This window comes from Platichthys flesus, chromosome 12, assembly GCF_949316205.1.
Source record: "Platichthys flesus chromosome 12, fPlaFle2.1, whole genome shotgun sequence".
NCBI lineage: Eukaryota > Metazoa > Chordata > Actinopteri > Pleuronectiformes > Pleuronectidae > Platichthys > Platichthys flesus.
The window spans coordinates 23,421,453-23,441,826 of record NC_084956.1 but is presented as its reverse complement, the minus strand read 5'-3'; the positions used below and the strand labels follow the sequence as shown (position 1 = coordinate 23,441,826).

Below are 20,374 nucleotides of genomic sequence, written 5' to 3'. Positions count from 1 at the left end.
AGTCCCCCCCTCTCTCTCTTTTTATCTGTATCACTGCTTGTGTGGCTGTAGTGGATGGGCAGAGGGGGACATTTAATAATGTCATTGGTCAAATTAAAACTCCAGGACAACAGAAGGGGACTTCAAAGTATGGGATGCATATTTGAACATTTATATCATATAAAATATGTCATCAATATAGTTTAAGATCGTTTTTCAGTGTGTTTCCTGGAGCGATACACTCGCGTCAAGCGCAAAAAATAGACTCGACGCCGAAACGATCGCTGCACAGCGCGAGGCAGCCTTGGCGCAGGGCGGCGTTTCAGCCTCCGGTGTGACCCGCACAAAGTTTTAACATGGGAGTGGATGGGAGCCAGCTGTTATTTAAGGCTTGACGCTGCGCTGAAGGGTCGCTTCGGCATCGCTTCAGCGTCCGGTGTAAATAACTCACAATGCGTTGCTTAACATACGTCACATACTACGTTGTTCTGATTGGTTGTAGGTCTATCCAATTGAGCGAAGAGGAATTTTATTTCCTGGTCAGTTGAAACACGCCCAATAATCACAGCCCAATGGAGCTGTCTCAGACTCACATTCTGACTAGAATTGTGAGTCTGACAACATCAGGCTAATGACAGCTCCCATGCGACACTATAAATAGACACAAAGTGATACCCTTGTTAATAGCTCTGCTATGACCCTGTTCTTTCATACACAGCCCTTTTGTTTGGGTTATGTAGCCATGTATAGGATATATGAATCTCCTTCATTAGATCAAGTTATGTGTTGACAGGTGTTAAAGCGTGTATGAAATGTTCACTTTTACTATATAGTCGTAAAAACGTTCTTGGGTAAAACCCTCTGGACAGTCTCATGAGAATTTTTAATGAATGTGTGCTCATCTTTTCAATATGTGGGTAATTGTATGTGATAACATGCTCCTGCATATGCAAGTACAGTATGTACACACTGGCGTCTGAAGTTAAGTGGATGTGAGAGGTGGCAGTATCTATATTCAGACAGACAAATAGATTGTGTTTTTAATTAGCCTTGTCAATGAGGTCACAGCTGATTGCTCACTTATCCAAGCAATCCACCCAAAAGTAAGCTTCAGTTAACCATTTAAGAAGTCATTAATTTGAATGTGTATTTGCTATATGGTGAAAAACTAAAAACATTCCAGATTTTCATCTCATAGAACTAGAACATATTTGTTCAAGACTTTGTCAAATTTTTTAATACCATAAGTTGCAGTGTGTGGAAATGTTTTCTTGAATGGCTCCCTGCTTTGTTTTATGCAGTGTGTCCTCCGTGAAAACCGCTAGGTTGGGTATTGTTTACATTTTATCGATTCCAATTCTGATTCTGCTTATCATACTGGTTCTTATCGATTCCCAATTTTGATTCAAAAATGGTAAAAAAAAAAAGGTAAAATGTTTAGATAACAAAAATAACTTTATTGGTAACGCCTTGTGGTGAACAGGCAGCATTACAAAAGAAAACCCAAACAACTCATTTCAGAGCCAAAAAAAGTATTATTCAACCATACAATGGTTAAGAAGCCCGACTTTCACTTCCTGATTGGTTGTTATCAGTCACAGGTGACTTCTGTATCTGCTAGCATTAAAAAAAGAGTTCCGCCTCGGTGTTTCTCCAAGAAAAAGGAAATCCCTGCTTACACTTTTTGCCATGCATTTCATTCAGTGTTTTCTGCACCTTAGCAACCAACTACAAACGGAGATCTCCCTCCTGTTTACACTAACACACACATCCAGTGTACAGTTTCACGTACAGTATGTTAGTAGGATGGAGGCTACTTCTGATATGGCGCCTAAACACTTTTCTGGCCAGGGATTGTTTCGTTTTTGCTGGCTTAAAACTTCAACTTAGTATGAATGATGCCTCTGTCTGGCTTACCTCACTTGTTTTTTTATTTACCTTAACATTTAATGTCTGCCCACATCTTCTACAGGCCAACCTACACAAATTTTACATCTTGTATTTAACTTCACCTTGTTTCATTTCAGTGTAAGTGTAGTGGGAAAAACCTGTAGATACTGTGAGGCTGCTTTAGTCAGATATGCAGAATTGTGCAAGTCTGTGGTGTCTTGATATTTTTGATTTTTAGCAAAAAGCCAAAGTAGTCAGGGATTATAGTATCATTTTTTTATATATGTGCACAAAATATTATGGCATTAGATTAACAAATAGATCTACAGCGGCTTGATCCTAAATCTGGCAAAGAGACTCAAGCTTGAACGAGAGCTGTGAGACATAGAGTGACGGCAAGAGAGAAGGTATAAACATAAGATCTCACTCCAGTCTCAACAAAATATCTGGCATGACTGTGTGCACTGGCAGTGACTGCACCCTTAAATGAAAGAAGTCAGATGGGTTTAGAGAGTGTCCAAGGATGGTTACAAGAGCCTGCTAGGGTTAAATATCAGAAAAGAGATTTTACTCATTTCTACATAAACACATTGGTCAGTTAGGGTTGAGGGAGGGAGAGGTGTATATATGTGTGTGTGAGGGCGGTTGAATCTGTTCAGTCTCTGTTTTAACTGCTCTGGCCGCAATCACAATCCACAACCGACCTCTACGTTCTAGTCGTCCAAGTGTTCTTCCCCCCGAGAGCTGACATACTCTGGTGTACCGAACCCACTGAACCTCACCAGAGCACTCTCATATATTAGCAAAATTGCAACTGAGGGCAGACAGACTTTATCGAGGGAAAGGAAGACACTTTATGCCAAAGCTCTGTTCCCAGTAACTGGGTGTCTGACTGCTTGAATGAAGGGATCAGAGAAACATGGCTCTCATTGAAACCATGACACAGTTTCGAAAGGATCTGTCATTGTTTGATGTACTCTATGTGATCATTATTATTAGTAGTAGTAGTATTACTACAAAGATGAACACATATTTGAAAGTTTAGTAGAGCAAAAAACAAAAGCAGTATTGCACTGGTCACAAAGGGCTAAATGTTTCAAAAGAAGAAAGGTCTGCTCCTTCCTTCTTGTAGACCTCTGTGTTGTGCTCACAGTCCAGTCAAATGTCAAGTTGGAGAGTCATAAGTTTGCAGAGGAATTTTGTGAGATTTTTTGCTTAAGGAACTACATTCAATAGACAGATGCCACAATATCACTGGTTATCTACATGTAATTTAAACTGGATTTGCCAAGCTTACCATACAAGTCAATAACCACCTCATCTCCACTGGATGCCCCTGCCTCTCTAGTCTGTCCCCAGCTCACTGCTCTGACTGCTGGCCGTCATCCAGCTCCACTCACATCTAAGTTTTCTTTGGCTCCATCCTGCAAACTGCCATTCCTTGTTTGCCCCCAGCATTCGGCGGCCAGAACCCTCATCTCCCCAATAAATCTTCACTTTATCACTGTGTTCTGCATTTAGGTTCACACATCCAAATATGACAGATTCTGGGCTTACATCACAAGTACTTCCTCTTTGTTGAATCGATTTGCAAAGTATACTAATTTGATAAGGTTAACCGCTGCAGGTGGTGTGGTGAGTTATAGTTTTTTTTTAGTAAATTTGTGATTTTATAATCTCAGAGAATATCCAATTTGTTCCCCCATTAATTCACTATTCTGATGTTGGAAATTTCTTGCAATTTTATCGGGTTTCCCAGGTCACGATCCTAATACACCATTCCTGAAAACCTTGATATTCAAAATAGAGCATACACATTCACTTTACATCCATTATAACAATTTGAATACTCAAAATCTGATGTTCAAATTAACAACCAGCTGGCACAAAGGTTTGCCTATACATTATGTGTACTGTAAATGTAAATTGAAAGTGTACTGTTAAGCCCTGTTAATGAGGAATTTTTGTCTCTTACAGACAAAAAACAATCTATCTATCTAAACTTTCATTCCCTGACCTTGGGTAGCATACTTGGCATATTACATAAAGTGCAGCTCAAAGAGTTCTAGCCATTCATTGCATTATACAGTTGTATTTCTGAGATCATCAACACTGCAGAACACCTACACTTAGATGAGGGGTTCTCCAGGGTCAGAGACTGAATCTTGTGCAGAGAGAATGGACATTCTCCTCCTGTAATTCCATATCAAACCTAAGGTGTACATTTTGATTCTTGATGAAAATTGCATTAAATTACTCTCTTTTTCCCCAGGTGTCACACCTTAAAGGGTTCAGGTGTAGCATTTTTACTTTGCAGTTGAACCACAGTGACAGCCATTACAATAACATTACACTGTCAGCTGTGATTTATGAGATGGACTGCGATGATGTGTAAAGGACTCTTCATCACTTCCTATAGCTTTATAAGCAAACACAAACCAAATGGGAATTTCAGTGCCACTGATATCTCAAGGCAATTGGTCATCCTACTGCTGACACAGACAACGTTTTTTCCTGGACATTTGTGTTTCCCCTTTTGTGTGCACCTTTTCTTCTTCAAGTACTGGCCAAGTAGTTCACGATTCATCAAGATTCATCACAGTGTAACTGTTATGTTACAGGTTTCACATGAGCTTGTGGTTTAGTCACTATTTTTCCATAGGTTGATAGCCCCAAAAATCATATCCTGTTTTGCGGTACCCAGATTCTTACCCCTTGTTTAAACATGCAGTATCAAGCACCAATGGCTTGACTGCCTGCCTGAAAATAAATCCTACATCAGAAACCCAGATACCATTGCAAAAGTTGACATTAACATATTGGCTCCACTGGCAGAGGCACAAAATAAACTTGGGAATGGAAAAAAATAAAAGCTGTGTTGCAGAGGAAGTCAGTTCATTTCAGTGAAGAACATCAATTTCCTTATGGAAAGTCTTTTCACTCAGGCCCCTCCAGCTGCTGGAGGAATGGTGAATTCCGGTAAGCCAAACACTACCACTTGTTTTTGACCCGCTCAAATGTGGATACAATTTGTCAATTACAGATTTACACAGAATTACTGACTCAGGTTGAAACTATTACTGGTTTTACGGTCTACCATGGTAAAATTCACTATTGTTATATGTACCGTTTAATCTTTAATGACAATTAAGACTTGGTTGATATTCTCAAACTGATCATTGTTCCCGACTCTTACATTTGAGGTAGATGTCTGCACTAAACATAAAAGTTTCAATCTTCAATAAATTATAAAAATATTGTCATACCATACACAAAAATACTATACTTTGTGTGTAAGTAATTTTCGAACATTTCCAGCACATTTGAACAATACCGCGATAATACTGATAATTGTGATATTTTTGGTCAGTATAATTGTGATTCAAACTTTCGCACCATTTCATCTACAACTTCTACTCAGCATCTATACACATCTTTACAAAATATTTTTGTTTAGATTTTACCCAATTCTATAGAGTATGGATCGATGGGCATATATTAAATTACAACACACTCAAGCAACAAAAGTGAAGAGGTCTGAATAAAATGTTATCGATCAACATTCAACTTCACTATCTCTTTGGCACTTACTCAGCAGTATATTCTGATTAGAGTGCCCTAACCTTTGGATTAATTTCCTATTTATTAATCCTATCAGATAACAAAACTGCTTTGTTGCTGGGACCAATTGGAGAATAGATCCTTTGAGAGATAAATACCTTCTACAAATTGAGAGCAGCTTTCAAGCTGCTTTCGAGGACACAGATCTGAGAGCAATTACTTTTACCTGGGCAGCACATTAAAAAAATATCTTGACATTTACAGAATACATGTAAAACACAAAATATATATCCATTAATATAATAGCCTTCATTACTGTCACAAATCTTGTCTGATGTGTCCCAACATTAACTACACAGTAATTTTTACTGTGTCTGATATTCTATAGCTGTCTGCTATAATTGTCTAGTCTAGTGCCGTGAAAGATTAACCAATAGTTAACCCCAGCAGGAGTTACTTTCAATTCCACTTATAAAACCGTCAGGAGAAACTAATCTAGCCATTATAACACTGGTATGAGTATTGGCAAGGTTAACATCCAGAAAACAGCCTTCACAGGAGGAAATTGAAACTCCAACAGAAAACCATGGCTAGGTGTGAAGTAGGGCTGCTCGATTATGGAAAAAATCATAATCACGATTATTTTGGACAATATCGAAATCACGATTATTCAAACGATTATTATGCCCTTCTTCTGAAGTCTATGCTTTATTCTTTAAATGACTGTAACCGGATGTGTCCCTCACATCCGGTTCAGGTAAACACAAAAGACAGCTGCGTCATTAAGCCTGGTTATTCAAACCCTTAATGATGGCAACCCTAACACTCTCCAAAAAAACACTTTCATTATTAAATGTCCTCATCTGCAAAAAGTGGGAGGCAACAATGTTATACACACTGTATAGGTATGTAGCTGAAAGGGTCAATTGTTTTCACATTGAGCTGGTTAAGCACACACATCTGGATTCTCTCGTTGATATGAACCTGAAGTGGGCAGACAATAAGAGTACTGCAGGTGCAATCTATGTTCTTATCTTCAGGACATTTAAAGTCCTTTGAGGCAGTGTTTTCCAAATCAGTACATGGCCCTTTAACATTTGTTACCAGGCTTAAGGGAAACTATATGATGCAAAAAAATGATAATAAGAATAAGTAACTTCATAAGCAAGTATTGACTATTTGTGTAGTAATATACCCTTGGACGGTATGGTTTGTTAGTCTTACAGCTCTCCTTGTCTTTTCCCGTCAAGACCACAACACAAGACTCATGCTTCTAAACTAGGTCATTGCTATTAAGAATACCAGCTCTCTTGTTTTCCCAAATCTGCATACCTAGAATTCATTGGATTCATTTAATGGAAGATAACATGGGACCAGGGAATACTTTAACATTGAAATAAGGTCAGTCATCAGCAGTGACAGAGGGAATCTAACTGACAGCTGCAAACATGTTGAAAAGCAAGAAGACTATCTGAGATAGCTTCCCATTCATCTTACTCCATGGTTCCTAAAAAAGCTCACCATTCATCTCAGACAGGATACCATTCATAAGAAAATGTTGGAATGAAAATGGTTTGCAATGAAAAGGAAACAAGGTCAGATCATCAGAACATCATGCTCAGTAGCAGCTTTATGCTTTAATATCCTGCAGAAACAGTTTTAGAGTTAATAAAAAAAATATGATTAAGAATCTGATTCAGAGGGCTGGTATTATACCTGGCACTGCTACTAATTTGCTAGAAATACCCCTTAAGTGAAGATCCAAAAGAAAGGTTCAGTTCTTTGACATGATGCTACATTCTGTTAAACAAGCAAAGATGCTTCAAAGAAACATGGAGAGCCTTTTGTGCTGGCAGCTGTGTTTATTTATATATTACGGTTGGCTGCATTTATACATTGATGGGTCCATATTGTTCTTTATATATTAATGATTTGGTGAGAATGTTTTTGTTGGGAGGGCTGATAGCTGGTATCTTTATAAATGTATTGCCTTTGTAGTGAATTGTATTGTATTAGCTGACTATGGTGCTTGGTTTTTAATAATGGTTTATTTGTGATGGGCCTCATTCGTGAAACATTGATACACACAAATGTAATCCTAACAACACTCACAGTTGTTCCAGTGGAGTTTCTCAAGAACTATCGATTGGAGAATGAATAAGCAGATAATGGATGACTTGAATGGTTCTAAAGGTTTCTCCCAGAGTCGTTTAGGGAAATTTTATAGATTTTAATTGGAAGACAGCATTGGGGTGAATCTTTTTAACAAAAAAAAGAATTGAATCAAAACGGAGTACTTACTGCTGTTGGATGTGTTGTTGCACATAATGTGGTCGCGGAAGCTGAGGGTAGGGCTTGACGGTTAGTTTCATCTGAGCCATGTTGGTAGCTGGTGGGGGGGCAGAAGCATACCCACTGGGAGGCACTTGCTGAGGTATGGGCCGCTGGGGTATTACACTGTGTCCATTAGTGTGACCGGTGGTGTGTCCATTTGTGTGACCAGTGTTGTGCCCATTCGTAGGTTCATTCCCAGACGGTGCTGGAAAAGGGTGTGTGGACACCGTCTTCTGTTCACATGCCTTCCCTTTCGAGCCAGGCTTACAGACACAGAGCTGAGGCCTGAGGCACATTCCTCCATTCTGGCACGTAGGGAAGCAGTTGGCTATAACAAAAAACCCAGACATAGAAGAAAGAGAAGAGGAAAAGAGAAAAGAGAAATGGATGGATAATTAAAATATGTGTGATAGTTATATAATGACATAGATGCAAGCATATGGATAAGCTGGACTTGAATTTTCAAAATTGCAAATGCACACTGATACACATTGTACCTTATTCATTTACTCATTGCATGGTATTCCCAACTACATCATATGTAGAGGGTTCTCATTATAAAGTTATTGAAACATTACAACCACACAGTAAATATTCAAGAACCATGTCTCTTTTTTGTCTACATTCTCAGCATTATTTCTGACATATTTGGCAGATTTATGGTAATAGTAAATGTTCTGTATTTGTATAGTTCTTTTTTAGTCTTGATGACCACTCAAATGGTTATGAGATTCAACCATTCACACATACATTTAACCATCTATGGAGCATCTTTTTTCTGTGAGGTAGCCAGCCAGTGGCTTGGTAATTGGTAAGTGTAAATGGGAGACAGTTGGTGAACAGAGTTGACATATCCCATTTAACTATTGATGTTATTGTTTTAAGTATATATTAGGAGCTTTGGATTTTCGATCCAGGAGGTAAATATTAACTTTAGCAACTAAGAGTTTTAGCAGTGAAAAGTTATAGTTCAGGATCATCAGTCCTGTGTCAGAGGTGAGGACAAAGAGCTCCTAATATATGAACCAAACAAGAGAGGAAAACAGTGCTCAAGAGACGGGATGCTAATGGGCGGCTGTGGCTGAGGGGTAGAGTGGTCGTCCTCCAACCTGAAGGTCGGCGGTTCGATCCCCAGTCTGAACAATCTGCATGCCGAAGTGTCCTTGGGCAAGATGCTGAACCCTGAATGGCCCCCATAGAATAACAAAGTGCTGGGATAGATGCACTGTATGAATGTGTGTGTGATTGGGTGAATGTGAAACTGTAGTGTAAAGCGCTTTGAGTGGTCATCAAGACTAGAAAAGCGCTATATAAATACAAATCCATTTACCATTTACCATAATACAGGGCAATTACATTACATTACATATCATTTAACTGATTTGTTTAACGGTTTTAATTGGCCTTGGTAACAGGTATTTTAAATTGAATGGACAGGAATCCCTCACTTATGTGTACGTCTGTTTATTTATTTGTTTAAAGTCAGTGTAAATACAAAAGCAATAAACAATATTTTTTTGACATTGCTCTAGACCAGTGATTCTCAAATGGGGGTACGCGTACCCCTGGGGGTACTTGAAGGTACTCCAGGGGGTACTTGAGATTTCTTTTTAATATGTTTAAAATTGGCATCCATTCAAAAATCCTTGAAAAATTGTTATTTAACAAATATTCAATAAAATATAAGTGTAAGTTCATGAACTAAATTTTATATTCAGTAGGCTTTTCAATTTTATTATCCTAAAAAAACAGAGTCTCCCCTATACCGATGGTTTGACCCAACCTGGCACATGCCACCTGTCATCACCTCTCATCACTGCCGCCTTGAAAACTTCAAGGCAGCATCGAGAGGGACAAGTACCAAAGAAGGCGAAACCAGAGCAGAGAGCCTTCCCTAAACAACACCGTAAGAGCTTGTGCCTCTTCGGAGGGGCGAATTCAGGTCATCTCAAGACACGATGCGAAAAGCCTCCCCAAAGCAAACGGAAACAAGCTACCTGTCAGTATTCGTTTCGATCCTTAAAGAAGATATTTTAAGATGATAAATATTAAAAAAATATGTTTTGAGCTAATCTTTCATTTAAAACTAAGTTAATGATTTATTCTTTGGGAAGAAGTGGACATTGATGGAGTTTTAAATTTGAATGTGTCTAGTTACAAGGCTTAATAAATCACATTACATCTTTCTTTCAACCAAAAATGCTTTGCGCTGGTTAGGGGGTACTCGGCAGAATTTTTTCTTCGAAGGGGGTACGTCAAAAAGGTTGAGAACCACTGCTCTAGACCACGGGTGTCCAAACTTTTTGTCCTGAAGGCCACATACCAAGGGACAACATCCTGGGCTGAGCGATGAGGCCGATACGGGAGTGTAAAAAGCTGCAGTTCACTGGGTGGCCACTTGAGGCTGGTTCCAAGAAGCAGATGGTTCCCATTGACTACCATGTTAAAAAGCCCGACCTTAGAGCAGAATTAAACCTGTTTACAGCATGGTTAAAAGATTTGTTTTAGTCTCAATCGTGAGGTTCTTCCTTCATGACAACTCTGAGGGGGGTGAATTTGTTTCTTACTCCCTCGTTTGAAAGATATAGAGCTTTGAAATTCATGTGGCGTAACAGTGAGCGCAACGATGGTTAGCATGTCGATGGTAGCCGGTTAGCCATAGCCTGAGCTAACCAGGCAAATAGAGCTCTGCTGGTGTCGCTCAGCTGTAAGTCTTCACCCGCGCTCCTTGTCCTTGCCCATTGATTGGTTAGCCAGGAACTAGGACGAGACAGCACCGTTAAGATGGCGCCGGGGGAACGCCTTTTAGTAGCCTCATTCTTACTCTGCAGAAACCAATGGGGGACGTCACGGACCCTCCGTCCATTTATATATACAGTCTATGCCACATACACAAAAAAATACAAAGGTCTGGGCCACTCACGCCGCCTAGCCCGCCTGCCCTGTAGCGGACTGTTGATAGTGCACCTTAATCGCGTCGCTCAGGGCGGGGGGGCGTGGCGGCGTTCTGAGGGACAGCTGGCCGGTCAGGGGTGAGTTCGGCGCAAGCTCTTGTGTAAACTGAGAAGTGCAATACAGTGGGGTATAGTCCATTACATTTCATTTAGCTGATGCTTTTATCCAAAGCAACTTACAATAAGTGCATTCAAACCTGAGGGTACAAACCCAGAACAACATGAATCAAGAAAGTACAATTTCCTCAAAAATAAACCAAAACTACAAAGTGCTATCAGTAAGTGCCATTTAAGTGCTACTAAATTGTAAAAAAGTTTTTGATGCAGGCCAATTAAAAATGGATGGCTGGCAGCAGTTGGCCCGCGGTTGGACACCCCTGCTCTAGACCTACTAAACCCTAAACAATTAATTTTATAAAACCCTGTGAGAAATCATCCCTTTCTGATATTTCTGTGTATATACATTACCCCTAGATCAACCTCTTGAGTTCCTATTTAAGGGATTTTTTCCCCATATTTCTCATTATTTCTTTTAACAATCTAAAGATGAGGTCCAACTAGGAAAATTTGCTTGATGGCTGACTGCCCATGTTGTCGTTCCTTACATCTTTTTTCCTTTGCCGATACAGTTTACACATTAACACAAGACAACAGCAGTGAACAATTAATAAGAATACATCTCAACAATTAAAACAATTAAAAAATTAAGTTATTTGTGCTATTTTCACTGGAATGGAAAGCACAAGATTTAAAGTTTGTATACATATGGGAAAGAATTTCTATAGAATAAATTAGCAACTAAAGATTGTGATTTCTATGCTTTCCATATACAATTGCATATATAAAGTGTAACCACCTCTGATTGTAACACCACCCACTGTTGAAAAATACAAAAAACTGGGGAGGGGGTTGAGGGCCGAGGGAGGTGTGGCTGGATGTGAGAGTAACAGTTTCCCAAGACAACTATGCCACATAGGATGTTTCCCCTACAGAATCTACTGAAGTGGGCATTAGTTTGGTGGAGGACCCTGGTGGTCCCAGGCCGTATTAGTTTGAGCCGTTGGTTTAGAAAGAAGCTAAGCTGGAGCTCTCTGTTTGAGGGAATGGAAGAGGGTGAAGGCAGTCTCTGAGCAGTAATATAATATTAGTTAATGCTAAAGTCAGTAAATGTTGAATAAATTGTCAAGCAAGGTAAACAGATTACAAATTATTCTATTACATGACATTTCGAGGACTGACACAAATATTGAGGAGAAACACTGTCATCCAAATCAATAATGCCCTTACGCCAGGTGTGTATCCAGCCACTACAGTAGCCTGTCTCCCTTAGAGAATGTGTGTTATAGGTATGTGCCAAAGCTATATGGAGGACCATACATAACTTAAGTATAAATAAATAATTAAAAAATACAGAAATAAATACAGAAATATATAAATAAATGTCTTAAATATATTTCCACATTTCTGAGTCTGTATGCTAAGGAGAAAGGCGGGCTAACCGCAGTCTCATGCAGGATTGGTCACAGGAGTGTAATGATCCAGCCCTACTACTTCTGCCTCTCAATGATGACTAATGTCCAGATGACTGGAGCCAGTTCACACTTAAAATGAACTAGTTCAAGTTCAGAGGGTTAGTTAAGGTTATTTTTTGTTGGGATGAATTAGGTCAGTGGTCCTGACTGTGAGTGTCACGTCTCGGTTTGTACTGAGCACAGGGAGCGAGCCGAGAGCAGGAGGAGGAAACAGAAACTCCAGCTCGGTACAAACTAGGGATGGGCGTTCGATTAAATAGTCTTCATCGATCGTCGGGAGAATTACTGACGAATTTTTGATTAATCATTAATATTTCAAGTTCAAAAATTCACTGTTTATATGCTATATTAAAATGAAGTGAAAAAACAAAGCGTGTTTCCTCATTGAGATCTTTATTACAAGATGAAAAAAATATGCGCTTCCGTAATCTTAAGCAGCGGAGCCGACAGCTAGAAGCCGGTGCTAAAAAAACACAACTGACCCTCGTTTTTTTTTTCTCAAAATAATATACTAATAATAATAATAATAATATAAAAAACATCATGTTAAACAACAACTTAACCACATCTATATAATACTTAGGTCTAACAGTTTTTGCCAGATGTAACTCAAAACTATCAGACAAGGCACCGAGTCGAGAAAGCTTCATAAAAATATCCAGTAACTTACATACAACCTCAGCACCAGCCTACGGGTTTGTGTTCAAAAAGATGAGCATGTTAACATTCCCCGAGGTCAGACGCGAACGCAGCCTGGTGACCGTCCAGCCGCCGAAAAAACTCGCTTTGAGGGGACTGACGTCCCCGTGATACACAGGTAGCTCCGTGCTAACTTGGCTAGCCTGGCCGCGGCTCCGGTTTTTGCGCTCCCCTCGTCCGTGTCAGACAAGGCAGTCTCCCCCAGTCTCGGGGATGGCTTTGCAGTATTGGCAGTGAACCAAGTCATTTTTTAACTCAAAATGGTCCCACTCTACACTTTGCTGTGACCTCTTCATGTTTACTTTGGAAATGGAAATACACGGTAACTCGCAGCCTTTCGCAGGTAACTGAGTAGGACTGTGGAATTTTTTTCAAACACTGCCCCCGTGGTCAAATGTGTAATTAGTGAATTTCTCGATGAAAAAATAATTTTCTCGACGAAATTCTTAATGATCAATTAATCGATCGTCGATTAAATATGCCCATCCCTAGTACAAACCACCTGTAGCTTCTGCTCTGATCATGAAGCCCTGATCACTGAGCAGATGTGACCAGAGAAGCTCTGTTTCCACTGTTTCCACTGTTCTACAGAGTCACTGAGCGGCTGCTTCACGGTGACAAGCTCAGATCTCAGTCATTCATTTTAATGTAAACGTCATGACGTAAGAAGGTCTCAAATGGCTGACAATATATGTCAGTATTGGCCTTGCAAGGTCTAAAACAATTTGAATGACATGACGTGCAGATCCTTTTTGGTAAATTCTGTGAGAAATGTAACTACCATTAATGTTATTTTCATATCATTGAGTTTAAATTAAAAACACTGATCTAAATGTGCTGGTTAATTTATAATTGACAAATTAACGAGTCCTGTGAACCAATAATTATTTAGTAGATTTAAGTATAAAATAGGTTTGTGTGTGTGTGTGTATCTGCCCAGTAGAGCAGCAAAAAGCCTGTAATTACAATAAGCCCAACTGTCCCCAGGCAGCTGATGATAGGGGCTTTCATTCATCAACTACAAAGGCTCCCTTACAGACAGCATACAGCAGTTTACATACTCAACTCCAACACACACATGTACATGCATGTACAGATATGTTGGTAAAACCAAACAAAGGAGGGTGATGGGAGATAACACAACCACATCTGGAATTTCCTCTGACTGCATCCATTCCTCAGCCCAAATACACACTGATCTTAACTATTATCTAACTTCTTGCACACACACACACACACACACACACACACACACACACACACACACACACACACACACACACACACACACACACACACACACACACACACACACACACACACACACACACACACACACACACACACACACACACACACACACACACACACACACACACACACACACACATTTAAATAATTTATTTGAATCCACCAATCATATTCATACAAAAAGGATTCAAACATTTCTCAGGGGTTCAATACAGCTTAGTGACTCATGGGTACAAGAAACATCTCCTACGCCAAACAGCAAGACTACCTATAGCAGCTGATACAGAGCAGAACTTTGCTAGTTGTTTAGACCTTGTCTTACTAAGTCCTGCCAGTCGTAGTCCACTGACCGAAAGCTTATGGACATGCCCCAGACTTCCAAATATCAATATTACCAGCTTACATGTAAAGCCTAGATCTCTCATTTTAGCAACAATGGGCTGGTATTTGGTCAACTTGTCAAGGAAGGCTATGTCCATATAGAGGTAATAGACACAGGCTACCTCAAGGACTACTACCTCCCTTTTAACCTTGTCCAAGAAAACAACATCAGGGGTGTTAGGGATGTTACAGAACACATCATCAGAACTGTTAAACCAATCTGGCATTAGTCGAGAGTGTTTGTACATTGACACATGTGGGGGGAATACTCCCTTAACAGTACAGGAAATGAGATCGACGATGCGGTCATGGCGTTCAACATAGAGTCCTTTGTACTTATTACAGCCATTAACAATATGAGCAATGGATTCTAAATGTTGATTGGGATTAGAATGCATTATACAGTGTGGGTGATGATTATTAGGGTACCACAATGCAAGATTGTATTTAGTTGGCAGCACCTGTAGTCTGGCTTTAACAGTGAAGCAGAGGATGTCCTCTCCTACAGAGGCGTTCCTGTACATTGAATGAGAGACAGAGTGGTCAGCAAAGTCAAGGCAGGCCACCTTTCCCTGCAGTCTCAGTCCAGTCCAGTGTAGTTTTGTCTCTGCCTGTTTAATGTTCAGGAGGGACTTTCTTGCTGTTGTGTTTTGAAGTGTGTGTTGTGTCCCATTGTGGTAGACAGTAGCCTCCACATTGACCGCTGGGTCTGTGACAACTGCATCAGATGCGTCTGGTGTAGTGGGTGAATTTCCTTTCACCCACTTCAGTCGAACTGCCGCTCTGTTGCACAGGTCATTGAGGTCCGGCCAGTCTGACCGACAACCGTAGCCTGCAGCTTGGGTATCCAGCTTGCCATTGCCTTTTCTCCTGAAGCCCAGGAAGTTCTCCTGGCCAGCATTTGCCAAAGGGACCTTTCTCCTCCTGAGGTCCAGTAGGAGGGAGGCTCTGGCTAGCTCTCGAACGGCAGCATCGTCATTATTAAGCATCCTGATGAGGTGTGTCAGCCTTGTAGTGGTGTAGGTCCACTCCACATTAGGGACACCGAGCCCCCCCTCTTTGTATGAGAGGAAGAGTATATCCCGAGTGGAGTGAGTGTTCAGTCCCAGCCATCTCCTGACAGCTTCCACTGTTTATTGTTCATGTCTAGTAGGACATTCTGTGGGATGTGGACATTCGCAAAGAGATGTTGTATCTTTGCCAGGGCCACTTCTCTGACGGCCTCCAGTTTCATGACTACAGGGAGGGGTGAGGAATCAATTAGATCAATTCTGTTCTTATAGTCACAGGATAGCTTCTGTATTTGCTCACCCCACTCGCCTGAAATGTTGAACTTATGGCCCAGATAGGTGTAAGTCTCGTGACGAGAGTAGACCCTGATTGGTTGTCCCATTAGTGTGAAAGTGGGAGGTTTGTCCGATTTCGCTTTGTACCAGCGGTTTCCACCGCTGCGTCGTTCATAGAGTGCTGCACATTTGGTATGTTTTACCTCCAGCTTTGACCAGACCAGAAACTCATCTGTTCTGCCCAACATGTTGGTAATAACACTCTCATCCCTAGAGGACATCTCCACATCATCAGCGTACCCCTGGACAGGGTTTGGGGATCTGATTTGTGGTGGTGCACACTGACAGAGCCATTTCAGCCACTGGTTGATGGCAAGAATGAAGTTAACAGCACTCCAGGGGCAGCCTGTTTTAATCCCTACTTGGAGGGGTACAGGCTCTGTGAGCTGGTCTCCACAGATGACCTGCAGAAAAGATCCCTTGTACACGTCTGTGATGATGTCCACAAAGGGTTGAGGTAGATGGATTTCTTCTAGTGTGCGGAGCATCATATTGTGAGACAGTGTCCCAAAGGCATCTCTAAAATCCAGGAATACAGTGTAGAATTTACATGATTCATGTTTGAAGTCATCAATTCCAGTTTTAAGGCAAAACACATGTTCATGCATGCCTTGTCTGTCTATGTAGGCTTTTTGTTTAGGTGAGAGAGTCCCTGTGTCTACAAGCCATGGGAGTATGCGGGCAAGAAGACATTTCATGAGGACTTTGTAAAAAGTGGGGAGTAGAGAAATGTCTCTGTAGATGGATCATTTGGAATATTGTCTTTTCCACACACACACACACACACACACACACACACACACACACACACACACACACACACACACACACACACACACACACACACACACACACACACACACACACACACACACACACACACACACACACACACACACACACACACACACTGTTCATGTGTATGTGAATGACTCAGAAAGGGACTGGTCCCTCTCATTCCCGCAGGGGTCCCCGAGGGTGTGTCACCTCTCTATTTTGCTTATTAGTCTAATTAGTGGCTTTGACATTTGTGAAAATAATTACTGAGGGAAAACCTAAGCCACTAAGACATCTTCTGTCAAACTCACCCCATCTGAGTCTGTTCACAACATATTGTACAACATCTTTAAGTGAGTGATTTGAGTGAGTGAGTGATAGAGTGAGTGAGTGAGTGAGTAGTTCCTATTATGTCATCAGGAAGTGCAACAAATTTGTTCTGGCCACTGTAACTCTCTCAGCTCCGGTGTCATGTGTTTGCCCAGCTCTGCCTCCTTGTTGGGAACTGCACACCCATCACTGAAATGCACACAACCAAAGTGGAGACTAGAGTGGTATTGCAAGTTAAGACTGGCTAATGATACTGTCAGCAGCCCAGCAGAGGAGAAATACCAAGATGTCGTAGGATTTCATTACTGAATTATGACCAAGTCTATATGGTACAAAAGGAATGAACACTTGAATCTTTAACTTAGCATGGCACGCCCATACATGCTCCAGAAGGATTTTACCTAGTTTAGTTTCAGCCACTCCCCAAAAAAAGTTCAGTAACAATAGTAAACTTATGGCATCACCACGGTGGCTATAGTAGCTACTACAATAGCTGTCAGGTGTGTATTTTAACTAATGCATTTCCACTCTGATATCCATAAATCTGCATTTTACACTGCTTCAAAAAGCATTCTTAACAGATCTTGAAGTACCGTGTTTTCAACATGACTGTCTCATTACGGGCTGCAAACTCTAACGTACATGAATGTGATTGAGACAGTTTATAATTTGCACAATTGTTGGCTTGCGTGAGCAAGTTTTCATTCTATATATGATATTGCTGGCAACTAATTTCCATATGCCAAGGAACCATGAAACTAAAATATTAAGTGTGCAAAAAAAACCTTCTTAAATACATCTGAAGTGTGAGTGTTAAGGTTAACACACTTTAACAGTATGGAATTTCCTCAGTCCAGAAACTAGTATTGACTTTCTACTTTCATCATTTATTACCAGTTGAATTAAAACCCTTCTCAATAGAGTAATTACCTCAAAGGTGACATCATTGTTGTATTGCCCCCCCTGGAGCTAAGTTACTTGCACATTTTGAAACAACCTCACGGCTAATTTTCCACTTTGGTCATAGCTTTTTAGCTTTTTTCCCCAACAAGTGCAAATAGTTTTCATCTCCCCCGCCCCACCCCCAAACCTCTCTGGTCTGGAACAGAGGCGGCCATTTGTTCGACGAATAGTTTTCACTCTCCCTCTCTCAGACTGAGGTCAGCAACATAAGAGCTCTGTTCTGTGACGAGGGTGACAGACTAAGTGATTGTAATTTACTTGTTAGCTGGGGACAGGAAAGATATCAGTCATGCTGATGCCCTTGCCCTTTTGATCAAACTCTGCTGAGTCTGGCACTCGGCCCCCACCCCACACCCAACACTAGGTCTGCTAGTGGTCTGAAAGAGTTAAAAATAATTTTGGGTGTGTGAGTGATCATGTGGTGGAGAGGTATAATGATTTTCTTTGTGTCACTGTATTAATGCCTCAAAATTCCAAATTGAAGAGAAGAAAATTGCTCAGGCTTTATAGGTAACTGCAAAAATGTGTTTATCCTTGCATGTGGCTGGGACAGATGTTCACTGAATTCAGATGCAGGTAGCGATGGAAAGATATGACATCGCTATATGAGGTATTGAATTCCACATTATCTGAGTCCCTGCTGGGCCTCAGATAATGAGGCACTCAAGAGGGCAGTGGGGTTTCATGACTGAGTTATGACCAAGAAACCAACATTGACTATCTCTGACTGTGTAGTTTACACATCCATAATAATGAACACAGACACTAAAACAGTTTTAGTTGAAACATTAGTCATATACAGGAATATGGTGTGGTGCAACTGCAGCTGAGTTGAACTGACAGCACATGAGCAGAATGAATAATGTATTTCTCCTATTGATAGATATCTCGTAGCATCCAGGTGTATGTATATCTCTGGCTCAGCTATCACACATGCATTCTTTGCATCCTCTTCTCTCTTTCACACCTTCTACCTAATTATCACTGCAAAAGAAAAGCAAGGAAAGCAATTAAAATGAGACTGAGGGAAGAAAAGTCTAGATCGTATCAAAGAAGTGCACAACCAATTGTGGTCTACAACCAGTGGTGATTTTAGCCTGAAATTTCTGGTGGGGCAATATTGTATGACGTCATGTCACCGTCACAAATATAGAGGTAGCTGATTATTATAAGCAGTAGGCCTATATAGACCAGTAAGATATACTATGGGCTTCATTTTGAGTGCTAGCAGGGAGCAGAAATCCTATTTCAAATACAATTCACATGCTTTAGCGCTCAGCACGACACAATGATGTTGCCTATAATACAGCATTAGAGTAAAATGATTGCAACAGAGTAAAATGATTAGACACACACATAGCTTCACATCAACGTAGACCTCAATACTCTGAATAAAGAGCTTTAGGAGACGTCAGGCTACTTAAAACAGCTGCTCTTAAAATGCAGATGTGACTTTAAATGTGCCAAAGAAACCGGCTCCATCCTGCTTCAATGACTATCGCCCTGTGGCACTGACCCCCATCGTTATGAAGTGCTTTGAACGGCTAGTCATGTCTCAAATCAAGTCCATCCTCCCCCCCACCCTGGACCCCTTTCAGTTCGCATATCGGGCTAAACGTTCCACAGAGGACGCAATCTGCTCTGCTCTCCGCCCAGCCCTCACCAACCTGAAAAATGCAGACTCACATGTGAGAATGCTTTTTATAGACTTTAGTTCAGCGTTTAACACCATAATCCCACAACAACTCATCTGTAAACTGGACCAGCTGGGGCTCAACACCTCCCTTTGCAATTGGATTCTGGACTTCCTCAGTGAGAGGCCACAAGCAGTACGGGTCGGCAACAACACCTCGAGCAGCATCACACTCAGCACAGGGGCCCCACAAGGATGTGTGCTCAGTCCCCTGCTCTTCACCCTGCTGACTCACGACTGTCAGCAAGACAAAGGAGATGGTGGTCGACTTCAGGAAAAGCCTCACTGAGCCCCCCCCACTGACCATCGATGGTGCTGCTGTGGAGCGAGTTAGCAGCACCAAATTCCTGGGGGTGCACATCAGCGAGGACCTCTCCTGGGCCACCAACTCTGCATCACTGGTGAAGAAAGCCCAGCGGCGCCTCTACTTCCTCCGCAAACTCAAGAAAGCGAGAGCTCTCATACCCATCCTGAAAACATTCTACCGGGGCACCATTGAAAGCATCCTGTCCAGCTGCATCACTGTGTGGGGCAGTAGCTGCACTGCACACAGCAGGAAAAGACTGCAACGCATAGTCAACACAGCTGGTAAGATCATTGGTGCCCCACTCCCTTCCGTGCAAGACACTAACACCACCCGCCTCACCCAGAAAGCCACCTCCATCGTGAGTGACACCAGCCACC

At 41.2% G+C, this 20,374-nt stretch overlaps 1 protein-coding gene across 4 annotated transcripts in view; it reads right to left on the bottom strand.

Annotated features, from left to right (window-relative positions):
• The window catches only part of ltbp1 (latent transforming growth factor beta binding protein 1), a 128,666-nt gene that overhangs the window by 91,127 nt on the left and 17,165 nt on the right, over nucleotides 1-20,374 (bottom strand). For all 4 annotated transcript variants that reach the window (XM_062400708.1, XM_062400709.1, XM_062400710.1 and 1 more), the window contains exon 3: nucleotides 7,732-8,092. In XM_062400708.1, the coding sequence (XP_062256692.1) occupies nucleotides 7,732-8,092 (361 nt within the window). The remainder of the gene's footprint in view (nucleotides 1-7,731; nucleotides 8,093-20,374) is intronic.